An 18,366-nucleotide genomic window follows, 5' to 3' on the forward strand; every position below is an offset into this window, starting at 1 on the left:
GTTTTGTCCATGTAGTGGTTTATTTTTCCAGCTGTTTAATTTATTTTCAAATTGTTGTTTCTCATATTGAGCTTTTGTTTCTGTTGTTTTCAAAATATTCTCCATTTTCAGTGCCTTAAGTATTTTTTTCTCTGCTTGTACTGGTATAATTATTTAAGCTTCTTTATTCCTCCTCTACTACCTGCTATATTTGCAGTAATCCACAGCTTCTGATTTTTCATGGTAAATATAATCGGTCCACATCACTTTTTGGATGTAGTGTATGATGCATGTTCATTAGTTTCTGTGTTTACTGATCCAATCCTTCAAATACATTTTGAGTTCAATCTATTATTCCAGCTGGGTATCTAATTACTGGAATGGCCCATTGTTTATGGCTTTGGTTGTATTTCAACCATTTAACTTTGATTTTAAGATTTTCCACAGTCTTCTGATATTCTCTTTCTGTCAGTTCTTTAACTTTCGTGTGCATGATGTTATCTGCTTCTATTATTCCAAAATATTTGTAGTTTTCATCACTTGATAGTGATGTTATAATATTGCCTTTTTTAATCTCTATTCCATCTAGTTTTGGATCTTGCTACGATGTACAGACAGAGCTGCACTTTTGTTAATTCAAATTTCATTTTGATATCATCACTAAATATTTGGACTGTGTTTAGCAGTGATTTAACTTCTACTTTGGCTTGGCATGTTGTAAGAATGGCTGACGGTCGGATTCCAAAAGATCTCCTGTATGGAGAATTCGTGCAGGGAAATCGCCGCAGAGGGAGACCACAGCGGCGATAAAAGGATATCTGCAAGCGGGATCTGAAGGCCTTAGAAATGGACCTCAACAGATGGGAAACCCTGACATCTGAGCGTTCAGCCTGGAGGCAGGCGATGCAGTATGGCCTCTCCATTTCGAAGAGACCCTTGTCCAGCAGGCCAAGGCAAAGAGGCAGTCCCAAAACCAGCAAAATCAGGGAGCTGGACAGGGGACAGATTGTATTTGTCTTCAGTGTGGAAGGGATTGTCACTCTCATATTAGCCTTCTTCTCGGCCACACTAGACACTGTTCCGAGACCTCTATTCAGACCACGTTACCATAGTCTCTCAAGACTGAAGGATGCCTACACAGCAGTGATTCTATCTCCATGGAACTTTTTGCATATAGTTTTAGGTCATCCATGTATAAGACATTATTGATTTTTCATTATTATTATTATTATTATTATTATTATTATTATTATTATTATTATTATTATTATTAGTAGTAGTAGTAGTAGTAGTAGTAGTAGTAGTAGTAGTAGTAGTAGTAGCAGTAGTAGTAGTAGCAGCAGCAGCAGCAGCAGCAGCAGCAGCAGCAGCAGCAGCAGCAGCAGCAGCAGCAGCAGCGGTGGTGGTATATTTGTTAATTGAATCTCATTTACAAGCTGCCTTTCTCCCCAGAAGAGGACTTAAGCTGACTCATAAAGTTAAAGCAAATAAAATTAAAACATGATAAATAACATGTTAGAAACAAATCAAACTGCTATAATAATTAAATATATCAAGTACTTAAAAGTGTTAACTTTAAAAATAAACTATCAATCTGAAAAAAGATCAAACAAGCACCCAGGGACTCACTTTAAAAGTTACGTTAAAGTTAAAAGCCTGTCTGAAAAGATGGGTCTTCAGCTGTGGACAAATGATAAGGGGGGGGGGGCTGCCTGATCTCCTATGGGAGAGCATTCCATAACCTGTGGGCTGCCACAGAGAAGGCCCTCTCTTGTGTCCCCATCAACCCTGTCTGTGCTGGCAATGGGACCAAGGAGGGCCTCCTCTGATGATCTTGTCCCAAGAAGGCTCATATAAGATGTGGTCCTTCAGATATCCTGGACCCAAGCTATACAGGGCTTTATAGATAATGACCAGCACCTTGAATTGGGCTCAGAAATGGAATGGTAGCCAGGGCAGTTGTTGTAGCAGGGGCATTACATGCTCACTACAAGTGGCCCCATTCAGAACTCTGACTGCTGCATTTTGAACCAGCTGAAGTTTCCAATCCATCTTCAAAAGCAGCCCCACATAAGAGTGTGTTACAGTAATCCAAGCAGGATGTAACTAAGACATATGTAACTGCAGCCAAATCAGATAACTTAAGGAACGGGAGCAGCTGGCAGACCAGTTTTAACTGTGCAAAGGCACTTCTAGCCACTGCTGAAACCTGGACATCCAGGCTGAGGGATGAATCCAGAAATACACTCAAGCTGTGAACCTGGGTTTTCAGGGAGAGTGTAATCCCATCCAGCACAGACTGCATCCCTATGTCCTCATCTTCAAAAGCATTTCACATAATAAGCAGATTAAGTTGGGGCAACAGAATGGGACTGTTGGCAACTTTAACAGGGATGAGTTGTTTTTGCTGGACTTGCCAAATAGCAGAACAATGTATCACTTTTGAAAAAGTCACTCTTCAAGCTCTGTTTAAGTAGCAGGAGACTCTAGAGAAGAGAATGGCTCAATTAGAGCCTTTGTCTGAACTAATGAACCTTAAGCATCCCCAAACCAAATACATGGACATTGTCTAAAAAAGTGGGGAGACTTTATAAATCAAAGCAATGAGACCTTTTCTATTTAACTTCATAGGTGAGATCATGATCATAGAAGAGATCATTGCTGTGACTAACTGATGAGATTCAATGAAGATGGGCTCCAGCACCTCATCCATTAGCCATGGCAAGTTATGCAAACCTTATGCAAATTATCAGTAGGATTCTGACAATTATTCTGTCATTTATTCCACCTCTATAATTTCTCAGTTGTTTTTGTAAACGTGGTTTCCTTCTAGTTTTTGTGACACTATTTTTCCTTCTTGTTCTGGAAAAAAACTACGGAACCTGGGAGGAAGCAGAGGAAACCTCTCTTTCTCACACACAGACAGAGACAGTCTTTGAACAAGAAACTAGGAGGAGATAGGATAAAGTGATTGAATGGTTCACAGGTAAGTGATTACATTTCTCCCTTGAACTGCATGGGTCCGAGCAGCATAGTTTTGGTTATACAGATATTTTTAAAACAAATAAAAATTCAAATACTGCCCTGTGCTATTCATCTCCAAGAAATGAGGCCCCTGTTGGTGGCGGCATGGAAATTCCTGGTCCAATGGTGGCAGCCTGGCTGGTCCCCTCTCCTGGAATAGTGGTTCCATGTGGTGGCCGGGGAGTTTGCTGAGATATGCCAGGAAGCTGACATGGGGAGCAGGCACTCATTAAGATGGTCTGCCCTGCAGGCTAGTGGATCCAGTTGGTTTCCAAAATGCAATGCGGGGGTTACCGGCTGAACTAGTTGGCGCTCCTGTCCAAGTTCTGGTGGATGGTTGGTACGCCACCGCCACCAGGGCAGTTGACACAATTGCACCTAAATGCCCCCTCCTTTGCCAAACACATCCAGCTGCTTGGTATAACAAGCAGCTACATGTGATGAAGCAGAATAGGAGAAGGCTAGAGAGCATTTGGAAACAGAGGCTGACAGAAGCTAATTTAAAAGTCGTAAAAATTGCATCTAATATCTACCTAGCAAAAGTGAAGGCTACAAGACAATCTTACTTCACTTCCCAGATAAGCGAAGCTCGTAACCACCAAGCCAAACTTTTCTGTATTGTGTGCGATTTAGCTGGGATCGGTCATAGGGACAGGACTCCCACTAGTATCTCCTGTGACCAGTTTGCGGTCTTCTTTAAAAACCAAGTTGAGACCATCCGCCAGATCCTGGATTCCTCCTCTTTATCAGTAGATTGAGCCGAGACATCCACTGCTCCGCCTTGCCTGGAGAACCCGATACAGCTTGTGACATCAGCTGAGTTTGACAGGTTGTTTGACTGCTGCAGGGCCACCACTTCTTCAGGCCTGTAACAGTAGATTGGGCTACTGCAATTATCACTGGGTCTCTTCTTGAGGGCAGGGTGCCCCTTGCCCTCAAGGAGACATTCATTAGACCATTTTGGAAAAAGCCCAACTTGCCGGTGGATGACATAAACTACAGACCCGTTGCCAGGATCCCTTATATGAGCAAGCTGGTGGAGAGACTTGCACTTCTGGAGGAGACCCATGCCCTCGATCCATTCCAGTAAGGGCTCAGGCCACACCACAGCATGGAGACAACACTGGTCGCCCTGCAAGATGACCTTTTTGAGGGAGACTGATAGGGTCAAAAAGTCCTTGTTGGTCCTTCTCAACCTATCAGTGGCTACAGATACTGTCAACCACAGTATCCTCCTGGAGAGGCTTTCCAAGTTGGGGATCAGAGGTCATGCTTTGGTCTGGCTCTGGTACTTCCTGGAGGACTGTCCTCAGAGTGGAGCTTGGGGAGATGTTGTTCACCCTGTGGACTCTCAACTGTGGATTCCCGCAGGGAATTTCACATTTACAGATGCTTTTCAGCTTAGAAGAAATCAACTCTTCTAGTCCTGTTTACATAGCACAGAGCAACTGTAAAGCACTGAAGTGCTTCTGATTTGAACACTCTGCTTAGTCTGCCAAACATAAAAGTTGCAAGCTTCAAAATTCTGCATTAGACAACTACATCCATTCTAAAAGCCGATTAGATTTGCCACCTGCATTTATCTCCCCAGTGCTATTTAATATGTACATGAGGCTGCTGGGGGAAGTCATCAGGGGCTTTGGAGCTTCATGTCACCAATATTCAGATGACACTCAGCTCTATCTCTCCTTCTACCCTTCTGTAGTGGATGCTGTCCCGTCCCTTGAGCGCTGCCTGGACACATGCTGGGATGGATGAAGGGCAACAGACTGAGGCTGAACCAGGAGAGAGGCCTGGAAAACAGTAACTAGAAACCAGGCCTTCTCAGTGGTAGCGCCACAATTGTGGAATGCTCTCCCACCCAATATTCAGCTAGTGCCTTCATTGGGAACCTTTAAGTGATAATTAAAAACATTTGTATTTAGATAGGCCTTCCTATATAATAGCGCTAAAATAACCAGAATTCGCTAATGTTCATCCTCCGCCATTCTTTATTTTATTTTAATGTTCTATTGATATTGTTTTTATGAGTTGATACTGTGTTGATTATTTTATTTTATTGTCTGCTTTTGTATTGTTTGTCTTTATACTTTGTTTTATGGTATTATGTAAACCGCATAGAGTGGCCTGGGTTACCAGATGGGAGGGAAGGAAGGATAGATAGATATACAGACAGACAGACAGACAGACAGACAGATACCCTGTTTCCCTGAAAATAAGCTCTAACCTGAAAATAAGCCCTAATACGATTTTTCAGGATGCTCATAATATAAGCCCCACCCCAAAAATAAAACAGAAAACAGATCTAAATCTATTAAGAAATAACTAACCACCAAGTAGATCAACAAGTAGTTGGCCAGGAATGTTTGTTTCATAATATCAGCAACAAACAATACTACTGAAATTAAGACAGCCTAAAATAGCTTGAAGTTATTTTTGTGTGTGCTGAACCATTACAACCTCAACTTCGTTCGTGGGTAAAGCATTTTTTAATTTTAGGAGTCTTGCCTTCTGCACCTGGCTCTGGTGGAGGGCAGCCTTGCAACGCTAGTAAAAATACACTAACCTGAACATTAAGCAATACTAGTGGGTGCTCACTTGCAAAGAGATTGGCAGCAATAATACTCTCAAAAGACAAAAATGGAATAGCTTAGGATATTTTAAGCAGCCACAAAGTGGTTCTGACTATAGACTTGGCTCTGGCTATCCCTGTAGATCCATTAGTTTCCCCACATGCTCTCTGAGAACAAACATCCAGGCAATATCTATTTTTAGGACCATTTTTCTAAAATTAATATATTGCCCTGCTTGAAAAGTGATGAAAACATCCTAAACATGCTTGTAATTTGTGGTTCTTAAGAAGCACAAAGCCTACAATACTCCACATGCCACCATTCTTCCAGAAGCCATTTTAAATTATTGCGGATGGAAACACTTGAATCTAGAGATGTTGTTAACTATGGGCACTCATAAGAATGATTCAACAAAACAGTGTATTCCACATTTACAGATGCTCTTCAGCTTAGAAGAAATAAACTCTTCTAGTCCTCTTTACATACATAGCACAGAGCAACTGTAAAGTACTGAATTGTTTCTGATTTGAACACTCTGCATAGTCTGCCAAACATAAAAGTTGGAAGCTTCAAAATTCTGCGTTAGACAACTACATCCATGCTAAAAGCCAAATAGTTTTGCCACCTGCATTTATTTTGCCGTCATTTGTACATTTTACTAATATTTTATTTTTTTGAAACAAATAAGAGTAGAATATTGAAAACAAATCTGGGTGATGAATGAGTTGTCTTTGAAGACAAGCTTCAAAACCTAGCTCACAGCCTTACTGAATATCACAAGTGAATAATCTACCTTTCTAAGTGGGCATCGATCCATGAATGCTCATCCCAAATAAAATGTTAGCTTTTAGGGTGAAAACTCTTTGTTGTTCTCGCTTTTAAAATGTGCCTTCGCGAGTAAAATCATGGATCCCACTGCATTCCTTCCAACACAGGAAAACAGACTGGGCTGCTTCCAGACAGAAGGCTCTTAATGCTATCAACCCAAAGGCCATGCACAGTTATTGTGTACTTCTCTCCTTCATGGATCTTTTCAAGACGAAAAAATTAAACAAAAAACAGTGAGAAATGCTATAACACATAAGCCCATCAGAAGCAGGGATAAGCATAGACATAGCATTCGAACAGCAATATGTATCATTCACATAGAAAAGACCTAAAGCCGCTTGATAATTCAATAATAAATATTCACATCATTTATGTAATTAATACTAATGTTTATCATGATGTCTTGGGATCTTCCCTGTATTACACTTTGTTTCACAGTACTGGACTGACCTATAGTAAGTGTACAGCTACAATACATGGTTTACTATGGGGCCCAGGACAAGTGTATTTGAAGGGGCACCTTCTCTCACATGCTCATTCATTAAATTTTGAACCAAAGACATGGTTCTAGGCATGGCTGCTACCCTAGAATTCCTTACTGTAGTAACAGGGCACTGGGTGCGCCACAGAAACATACAATATACACCAAAATAGTGAGGAAGTCATATGCCTGAGATGAAAAGGTCACACAGAATCAAGACCCTACAACACAAACTATTTGTAGTTTGTCCCCTCTGCTGCTGGGGCTTCTTTAAAAAAAAAGAATCCATTTGCTTTGGTTCATATGGTATGATCATTTGAACAGATGCAGGAAAGAATGGCAATTGTTGGGGGGAATGGCAGAGGTCAGATGCGTCACACATAGGAGATGTTCTGCCTTTTTGCACAAAGTCACACAGCCCTGGCAATGATGGGGAGCAGTGGCAACCCAACTTCCATATCAACCTATTTAGGGAGGATCCAGATTATAGGCAGATCTTAAAAGTCCTTTGAAATACTGTAAAATTCTTAAAATAATTATGAGTATCCTTGAGAGGAAGCTGGATTTTTGGAAATGAAATGTATTTGCTTTGGTTTGCTTTCTCCCCCCCCCCCCTTTGTTGTCATGAAAAGAGGAAGAAAATTCCACTCTCCCTTTGTTCACAGCTTATTAAATAGTTCTTCTGTAGCTGCACCTCCTGATGGGCTAAATAAGAGCAACATTAACATACTGCAAACAAGGCTGTTTAGCCTATTTCTTCTTCTGCCTTTGAAGCCGATTAAACTGAAGAGACCCAGGCAAACCTAAATTCCTCAGTATGAGTAAGTTCACATTTCTTTCACTGTATAGCTGTACCCTGAGAAACAAAGACTGAAATCTTCTTGCGTAAATTTACACCATGTAAACCAGATGATGTCATCATTTGAGGATGGGAATATTTAATTGAAAACCTCCTATTCCCTCACCCCCGCTTGAGGCTCTAAGGCTCCGTAAGGTTTCCTTTTGTTCCGGTGAAACCTATAGTGTGGGGAGGTTTCATGGCCAAAAATCACCACTGGATTACTATCACCAGGATCAAGATTGCTATCTGGCAGCAATTTTTTATGCATCAAAGGTTCTGTAGCCCTGGAAATATGATAATAAAATGGAGATTTGAACAGCAGTGTACCAAATGTCAGTTACAGGTTATTTCAGGGCAAGAAGCTAACTTAACTAGTTGGCAAAACATATGTAAAATGTTACTGGCACGGCATGGCGTAAATGATGATGGTCCCACATGCCACGCCAGAAGCAGTAAGTGGAAAGACCAGTTCTGGGGGGAGTGTTCAATTGGTCAGGCCACTTGTGGTGGCAATATTCATATATGTGTCCCTCGAGAGATGAATACAAATATCCCATCTCTAACTGCAATCCAATAGGATTTGTAACCCTGGTAGTATCCATATAAAATGCATGTGTTTCTCTACTAGCGCAAAACCCATAAAAGAATACTGTACCACCACTTAAATGGTAAAATTACTCTTTGAAAAACCCTTATGTATATTTTCTGCTGTACTGGTCAGTTCTATTGGAATTTCCTTTTTATCCGCACCTATAGCTGCCAGCTGAGTGTGTGGCTATCAACTTGCTTACCTTAATGAGTCAAAACATTGAGAAAAGTATAAATATACACAGTGAAACTGTTAGCAAAGAAGCAAGAAGTGGGCAGGAGGTAACATCCCAGCAGCTTTAAGGAGTTTTCTTTCCTACATTAATTTCCCCAAAATTGTCTTTTCAGTTACCTTCCACTACAAATCAGCCTCACTGAAGCAAACAATTACCTTTAATTATACAGCATAGTTTTATCTATCTATCTATCTATCTATCTATCTATCTATCTATCTATCTATCTATCTATCTATCTATCTATCTATCTATCTATCTATCTATCTATCTATCTATCTATCTATCTATCTATCTATCTATCTATCTCTGCTTCCATGATTACATCACTCTTACATATTTGAGATTATAGAATATTACCTTCAGATCACTTCCAGGCAAGGTACCAATTCCATCCTTCCAGTCCATTACACTAAATACGTCAAAGTCTTGCCCATTTCCACTAGAAGCTGGCTCAGTCATGGTGTAGATACTGTACAATAAACAAGACAAGGAATAAGAAAATGTTAACTCACCTCCATATATTGACATGTCTTCCAATGCACAATACACCACATAATTTTCAATAGTAATTTTACACACCATGTAATATTTATAATACGGTAATCTTTTGCAAATAATTGTACAGACAAAATGTCACAAAATTGTGAGATGGTTTTGAGTTCTTTAGAACCATTAATGATGCTACATACTAAACATGGGAGAAGTGGAAGAAAAGTCTGGCTCCATGCCAAAGCTTTGTAGTGAGTCTTCAGACACAGTATAAGAGGCATTATCAGACTAATAGTGGATTAGATTACATTACACAGCCCCAACTGAATTCAGTAGAACTTTACTTCTCATCAGTGTGTAGCAGCATTCTCCAGCCTGGTATTCTCTACGCATTAATTTATTTATTTAACTTATATGCTGTCCACTCTACCCAAGGGTCTCTGGGGGCTTATAACAATTAAAATTCAATTAAAATACAATAAAAGCAAAAATGATTAAAATACAATTAAAACTGCCATCAGGACCCACAGTTGATGTTATTTCAATTAAAAGCCTTCCAGTCTGCGGACCTTGTCCCTTAGGGGGAGTGTAACCCCATTCAGGGCAGGGAAATGACCCTCTAACCTGTCCGGCACTAACTGCACTTCCGTTTTGTCTGGATTGAGTTTTGGACTACAGTTCCCATCAACCCTGGGCAATATGGTCAATGGTCAAAATATTATGGCAGTTGCAGGTGAAATCATCTGCGGAATACCATGTGGGTGAAGAATGCATTGTAAAATTCAGAATGAAACAGGATCATGTTCTGCAGGTTTTAGTCTGCAGCTACGGTTGGTGAGACAAGATTAATTAGTAATACCTGATCCGTCATGTTTGAAAATATAAAAAACAACCATTATTAAATCTATCTTAGTCTGGAACACATCTAGTACAATGCCATCAATTAAGTTCCAGATTCACTAATATGGAACTTAACTTTTCCAGAGAAGCCACCAAACTCCAAGTATTGAAAAAGAGCCTAAAACATGGTGTTTTCACAAAGTTTTGTAGCATGTAGTCCATTTTAATAATTTGAAACCCAGCCATTTCTATAATTCTAAGATGCTGTTGCTCTGGAATGCTGACAAGTGTCAACAACAGAATAAAACTTACGGGGATTGTCGACTGTACCCATTATTCAATTCAAAATATTAATTAAACCTCCATCTTTATTTTTCCACATGAACAGCTTGTCAAACTATTACATGACTGATTCCCTTACAATTAAGAAAGCTCAGAGCAAGGCAGATGCACACAGTTTTAACTTGGGTTATGGAATCAAGACAGGGATATACCATATTTTTCCATGTGTAAGAAACTCCGCCACTTTTCTAACCCAAAATTTCTTTATTCGCAAGAAAGTGGAGGGGGAAGGCAGGGATCAAAGCACTTTGATTTCTGCTTTCCCCCTCCACTTCATGCGAAGAAAATAGAGGGGGAAAGTACTTTCCTTGCAAGAAAGTGGAGGGGGGAAGCAGGAATCATTAGTGCTTTGATCCCTCCCCCTCCTTACTTTCGTATATCTGACCACCCTCAATTTTTAATCTAAACATTTTAGAAAATAGTATTGTCTTATACACGGAATGTCTTATACATGGGAAAATATGGTAACAAAGAAAATTTACTATAGAAACAAATTTTACTAAACATTTTGTTGGATTTAGTTTAGCTACAAAAGCAGTGAAGGATGCGGGTCAGGAATTCATCTTTACCATATATGATGAAAATATAAAATTAGGATATTTATGAAAAGATATTTCCAGTCAAGAGGTTTTTCTTCATATAAACGTTCTCAGTCATGGCTTAGCCACTGTTCACATTCTAACAACCAAGCTGTAGGATGCAACAGGGTCAGACAGACAGACAGACGGATAGACACCATTAATAAAAAGCAAATCTCCTGTTGTATAAGCACGTACTTAAAGTTAATGTTACAAAAAAATCTGGAAGTTTTCTGAGCACACTGGTTGTTCTACAGCTTGCCACACTTAAATATTAATTTTAAAATGGAATAAAATTTGATAAAAATCTACTAACAGGGCTTCTAAAAATGTCTTTTAAAAATAATTGTCAACATTAGAACTATTTATTCCTTGTCCTACAAATCTGCATATTCACAACCAAAGGAAGGGACCAGAACAAAACTATTCTGCCCCATACACACACTCTTCAAAACTAATCTTTAAGATTAAAGGCTACTAAACCAGAACAGATTTACTCTACTGAAACCAAGGCTGAAATAACAAGCACATTTACCAGAGGAGGAATCTCACACAAACATTGCAGAACTTGTTTCTAAATAAATGAATAAATATGCTAAGGCACAAGTGCTATTTCAGAAAAATATAAACAACCCAATAGCATTAATTCCCAAAGGCATATACTGTACCCAGAAAGAAAACACTAACTGAAGTGCCTTCTCTTATTGACATCCAGACCTAATGCTGTAGATATCATTTCAACATAATGCCTTCCAATCAGGGTGGGTTTGATTTAAATCAGTGGTTCTTAACCTTTTTGAAAGAAACGCCCCCTTGAGCCATCGAGGAAGTTATCATCGCCCCCCTCCCCACGGCGATGATATCTTATTTATTTATTTATTAAAGACACTTAAATCCAATGACCCCTGAAAACAAAATTCAATTGCAAGAAAATGAAATACCCGAAAAAAGTAACATTTAATGATTTTGTTACAAGTGAATTTTAAGACGCAAAAAGAAATATAAAAAGAGCATAAAAACAAACCACAATGCAGGAACTAAAAATTTCAAGACAAAAACTCTGAAACTAAATTAAGATTGGAGGAAAATATATATTCATGCACACTGTAAAAAGAGTTTAAAAGACACAAATTTTTTTACAGAAGGAAAGCAACAAAAATCAAAGAGACTATACACACACACGTACACACACACACACAAAGTTTACACGAAGAGCACAAAAAAATTTGAAACAATAAAACCGAGAAAACAAAATATAATATCGAACTGGAGTGCACACTAAAAAAGTACAATACAAAGAGACACACAAAATGTTTTACAGAGCACAGCAAGAATTCAAAAACGAAGCCAAAAACTGAAACTGGAAAGTGAAATTCGATGCAAGCAAATACAACAATAAGAGCTGAGACAATTATTAATGAAGAAAAAGTATGTACACAAAAAGCAAAAGAACCCATCAATGGCTGCCTTGTGCTCGGTGAGCTGATGCCAGTTTTTTGATTTCTGGAACCATTTTTGTTGATCTCATTCTTAAATCGCTGCGCTCAGTGATCTTCAACATGTTCAAAAGCCTTTGTTTTGGGATCTGGTGGATGGTGCTGAAGCCCCTCTCCCTTTGTTCTGGGATCTGGTGGATGGTGCTGAAGCCCCTCTCCACTAAGTAAGTGAAAGGAAAGGCTAAAATACAGTGGTGCTCCACATGACGATGATAATCCATTCCAGGAAAATCGCTGTTAAGCGATATTGTTGTCATGCAAAAAACAATTCCCCATTGGAATGCATTCAAACCCATTTAATGTGTTCCAATGGGGAAATTACCTCGTTGTCCAGCGAAGATCGCCCATAGGGGAAGCCATTTTCCGAGTGCCGATCAGCTGTTAAAATGGCTGCCCTGCGAAGCATGGGTCTGGAAAACAAAGGGCAACCATTGTGGAGTGCCGCCGCCGCCCCCTTCTTGAAATAAACTGGTACACTCAAGTCACTCACATGCTGCCCTCTTCACCTTCACTGAACGGATCCTCAGGGTTCAGGGAGAAAGAAGCGGCTGACTTTCTGCAGTGCATTTGTGATCCCGCCCAAAGAGATGCTGCGCCACCCCAAACCGAGCCGTTTCTCTCTGCCCTTCCCTTTCAACGGGTGGGAAAATCAGCGGGAAGGCAGGATGGACAAATGGGGCTCATCTCTCCCTCCCCACCTGGGTGCGAGGCAGCACTTCACCGGGCGAGGACAGATACCCGAGAGACCCTTTCCTTCCACCCAATCCACACTCGGTGCTCCCCTAAGGGAGAAAGGCGAGATGCGTCAGGCAGAAAGAGTGGGATTGTCTGCCAGCAGCACCGGATCCACTGGCAGCACCCTGGCTGCAGCCGCCTTCACAGGTTTGGCTGGCTCCAGCACCCCCTACCGCCTTCTGCTCCATCACCCCCATGCCGCCCCTTTTCGTTCTACCGCCCTCCTGAAAAATGAAATCGCCCCCTGGGGAGCATTATTGCCCACATTAAGAACCACTGATTTAAATCAATCAACAATTTAAGGTTTTTTTAAATGGTTTTGTTGATTTAAATAAAAAAATCTATTTTTAATTGAAATCATGATTGAAATCAATTTGATTTTTTTTAAAAAAGCATTCATTTTTATCCACTCTGCTGCCAATGGAAAGACATTATGAAGAAAATATTATTGTCAGAAAGAATACCAATCCATTTTATGCTACACTGGAAGAGAGTCAGCCAAGGCATTTTGTTGGTTACTGTGTAATCCAATAAACATAACATCAACTGCGAGATAGCCCCAGTATGTTTACTCCTGTCTTTTCTAGAACTACATTTAGGTTTGGTCTCAAAGGCTTACTTCTTCTTTCTCTCAATGAGATCACTTCCTGTTTTCTTTTCTATCTTATACAAAAGGTAATCACAGAAGATTCTGTACAAGTATATTTTTATCTATACTATCCCCAAATGAGTAGCCTAGATAATTAATAGTATGTTTCTTTTTTTGTGTTATTAGCTGTGATTATGTTTCCTGATTAGTCAAAAATGCTGTGCTCTGACAACATAAAATCCCTAATAATCCTAATGACTATTACAATTTAAAAAAAACAATTGATTTTGGACACACTCTCCCATCACCATATGGGCTGTACAACAGAAGTAAATATAATTTTTTGTACTTACCAATAACCTGGATTTTAGTAATATTAATGGAAAATGTGGCTCAAGTATGAAGTAAATTCCAGCATTCCACAATTAAACTTCCAAATAATCAAAGACTGTGTGACTCTTCTATAGATCTCATTGTCTGAAATCCTCTTACCTAGTTGTGCTGGCGTAGCATGAATGCCATTACTTTTGGAGACAAATTGCCAAGTTAAGAAATCTGCAGCTAGATACCTCTGTAGTTTAGATATCTGGCTGCAGAGCCAGAGGTTGGGAGTTTGAATGCTCACTGAATCCAATCCTTCCAGCTCTGCAGTTTTGAAATTATGATTATGAAATCATTGCAAACATTAGCAACTGAATTATGAGTTGTATGGTGCAAGAAGATTTTGGCAACTGCATCAATCCCATTTATGAACCTACCTCTGCAACACTGTTCCAAAGGCACCTCATGAAAGAATAGTAAAAATATGGAGAGGTTTAGAAAAATGATGCGTAAGTACACGTCTTTAGAGCCTGCTTACCATCAATAGTGGATTTCTACCCTCAACCTCAACTCCTACCCATACCAGCTTGAAGAATGTAAGAAGGAGAAATATAGAACAGATGATATTGCCAGAATACATGTAAAGCTGATCTTTAAAAACAATTTGCACATTGTCAGCAAAATGATGGTCGTCACTAGCTTTTAGCTTGACAGCTCAGTGACTTTTGTACTTGGCTGCAAAGTCAAGAGGCTGGGCGTTTGGTTCCCTACTGCACCTCCTGAGAGAAGAGCCAGGCCATGTAGTCTTGGGCAAGCTGCATAAATCCAAAGCACCTCCAGAAGAAGGGAATGGAAAACTACTGCATACACTCTACCTAGAAAGCCCAAGAAAAGGTCACCATAAGCTGGAATCAATTTGGAAGTGCATAATTACTATTATTACTAGCCTTCACATTTATCTTCTTTTAAAGCTCATTGTATGTGACAAAAGAAAAAAAGTCCTTTTTTCTGTGACTTTGAATGAAGGGAAAATGAAAGAATTTACAGACAGATCTAAGCATTCCTCTATACAGTAGAAAGAAAAACTAACTAATGAAAGAAGTAACTATAAATAGCAAATATCAGAAAAGTACCTTAAAAGGGTGAAGGAACTACTGAGATATAACCACATACTGTGGGTGCGATTGTACAGTGAGATGTGTGTGATGGTATAATCAATGGATCATGAAAGACTGCTGCCTACACATATTGCATAAAATAATGAAATCATTTAGTCAGCCAAAGAATTTTTTTCTTTACGTTTTTAACACACTGCTTTCCTAGGGTTATACAGTGTTTTATGAGCAACCATAGAAGTATCTTACGTAGACAAAGCATCAAGCTTTGAAGTCTTCTTCAACTGCAACTCTAATCACAGTGTTTTCTAAGAGTCAAGCTGGAATTTACACAAGCGTCCATTGGAAATACATGATCCTTTCACTCTAAGAAAGAGCACAGGGGATAGAGATGATGAAGGGCACTCCTAGCAACCATAACAACCTGTTTATCAAGAAGCAATCCTTGGTCAGAAACAACTTCCAACTCAAACGTGCCCCAACAAGGATAGTTAACACCATCCACTGAAATAAAACCTATACCCTTCAAGAAAAGAAGAAATTCAAAAAGCATCACCTCTGACATCTATGATTTCAATTTCAATCCATTAATTGTCTTACTTCAATACACTGATTTAAAGCACAAACAGTAGGAAGTTCAGTTCTAGTAAATTTAATAATACTATACAAATAAAAAGCCACATGCTGATGGACAGGGCTTGCAAAATGCACTCGTCCACTGTGACGAGTGAAAAATGCTGCTCGACGAGTCACAGCTCCCTCCCTGCCACCCTCCTTCAACTCTCTCTCTATTCCTGAAGTCCTCCCCTCCCCCATCCCATTGCAAAAGGAAAACTGCCCTCTTCTCTTGAGAAGAGAGTCTGAGCGGCACATAGAGATATAGCTCTGCAGGAGAATGTAGAGTAGTTCCACACTGGAGAATATGGAGATTCCCTGCTCCCAATTTCAACCAAATGAGGACACATCTTGGGGTGGGAGGGAACTGTGGCTCCTTAAGAGGCTGGCCGCTTTTGCTTTCAGTTTTATTTTTGCTGGAGACATTAAAAAGAAAGGCATTCAAAATACAAGCTTCATGATCCCACAGGCACACAGGTAATAAAGCAACCCAAGTCTGAGGATATAAATCAGCGATTCCCAATAAATTGCAGGACTATAGTCTGGTCATGCTGACTGGTGAAAATTTTGGCTGACTGGCGAGACATTCTAAAATTTTTCAAGCCCTGTTGACGGAGGTAGATTCAGTCTTGAAATCTCTCAGGGTTAAAGCTTTGCAGAAATCTTGATTTCCTTACAAGGTGACCTTATCAGCTTTGGCCAGCATTGTAAGAAAGCCATGATATATACTGTACTGTACAGTCAAAAACACTGCCTGTATCTGCATTTTTATAGTTTAGTTTCCCCAATGTTAGAAATTTGATTACAATTAGCACTGTTATTGTTAGCTCTAAAAAAGACCTAGCCAATATTCTTCGCAACCGAATGACAGTGGAATCCTGTTCATATATATGCAAAAGTAAATCCTAATGAATTTAGTGGGCTTATGTCAAGATAACTTAGTTTAGGACTGGAGCCTAACTGTGTAAATTAACACAAGAATCTGCTAGCCCAGCTATAGGGATCTGTAGGGTACAAATCTCTTCCACCATATGAAATCCTCTCCTGCATTTGATCTCAGATCTGCCAAAGTGTCAGACTGCTGGCAGAAATGCTCTGTTTTGTTGTTTAGTCATTAAGTTGTGTCCAACTCTTTGTGACCCCATGGACCAGAGCACGTCAGGCCCTCCTGTCTTCCACTGCCTCCCGGAGTTTGGTCAAATTCATGTTGTTAGCTTCAATGACACTGTCCAACCATCTCATCCTCTGTCGTCCCCTTCTCCTCTTGCCTTACATTTTCCCAACATCAGGGTCTTTTCCAGGGAGTCTTCTCTTATGACAGACCTGGGCAAAGTGCAGCCCGAGGGCCACATATGGCCCGTGAGCTGCTCCTGTCCGGCCCGCTGGACATCAAAATTATTTATAGCTTTTTGTCTAAAGTTGATCAGTTGCTTATCTTTAACATACCACAAAAAAACTCTTTAGTATTTGTGAAGATTAATACGTTTAAAATAACAACAATCATAACATCACTCTTTCATTTTATTTTTAAGTAAAGTTAGTTCCGAACACAGTTCAGATTTTTCATGTGCCCCTCCCTATAAAAATTAATTGCCCACCCTGTCTTATGAGATGGCCAAAGTATTGGAGCCTCAGTTTCAGGATCCAGTAAGCACTCAGGGTTGATTTCCTTCAAAACGGATAGGTTTGTTCTCTTTGCAGTCCGGGGACTCTCAAGAGTCTCCTCCAGCACCACAATTCAAAAGCATCACTTCTTCGGCAGTCAGCCTTCTTTATAGTCCAGTTCTGTTAGCTCTGTTAGCTGCCAGCAAATAGAGAAAGGCACAGATGGAGATTGGGCCTGGGGGAACCAAATTATATCCAAACTTCCTCCAACACAATGCCCATAACTGGTGCAAGCCAGATGATATCAGTACCTAACAAGAACATTCAATTTAACCTAAAGCCTCCTATCTCCCTCCTTTCATGTTCTGAGACCCCCGTGGCTTCCTTTTACCTTGGAGAAGCCTTTGGGGAGGGAGCCTTTAATACCCCAAAATTTCTGCCAGATTGCTGCTAGTGGTCTTAATGCCTGAGGCAGCAATGCAGTGGTGATTATTGGTGATTCAAGGCCACTCTCCAACCCAAGGCTCCCAAAGCTTCTTCAGGGTAAATGAAAGACCTAGGCAGCCTTGGAACCTGAAAAGGGGCGGTGGGAACAGTTTTATTAATGTAAATTAAATATTCTTGTTGCCAAATGATGCTGCCATCCAGTTTGGGGAGCACAAAGTTGCACAAGAGGAATTCAGACCTAATGTAATTTCAACTGGCCTGCTGGTTTATCAGGTGGCAAATGGTCACGATGGCCAGTAAGGATTTTGCGTAAAGGCCGAAATCTTATACCCTCTTATTTAGGAGTTTAAACCCATTGAACTGCATAATGTATCTTAAGGGGTTGCAAGTTAGCCTGAATGGATGATAGAAAAGCTGTAATTCATAGATATGAACTATTTCAACTTACAACACGTCAACACCAATCGTTACCTATTATGGCTCTCATTGCCTATAGCACATTCATATTCATATGCTCTCCCAACTATAAATGTAATTTATTTTTCCTTCTTGTTTTCACAGCATCTATTTGGACAAGCAAAATGCTCTCCTGTGAAGTACAAAAAGAATTACTGGCCAGCTTCTCACACTGACCCTCATCCTTT

The 18,366-nt window shown here is 40.0% G+C and overlaps 1 protein-coding gene across 10 annotated transcripts in view; it reads right to left on the bottom strand.

Annotated features, from left to right (window-relative positions):
* The window catches only part of L3MBTL3 (L3MBTL histone methyl-lysine binding protein 3), an 85,612-nt gene that overhangs the window by 57,426 nt on the left and 9,820 nt on the right, over positions 1–18,366 (bottom strand). For all 10 annotated transcript variants that reach the window (XM_020790746.3, XM_078383371.1, XM_078383373.1 and 7 more), the window contains one exon: positions 8,908–9,019. In XM_020790746.3, the coding sequence (XP_020646405.3) occupies positions 8,908–9,009 (102 nt within the window). In that variant the 5' untranslated portion in view covers positions 9,010–9,019. The remainder of the gene's footprint in view (positions 1–8,907; positions 9,020–18,366) is intronic.

The sequence above is a fragment of the Pogona vitticeps genome, chromosome 1 (assembly GCF_051106095.1).
Source record: "Pogona vitticeps strain Pit_001003342236 chromosome 1, PviZW2.1, whole genome shotgun sequence".
In the NCBI taxonomy this organism is placed as follows: Eukaryota; Metazoa; Chordata; class Lepidosauria; order Squamata; family Agamidae; genus Pogona; species Pogona vitticeps.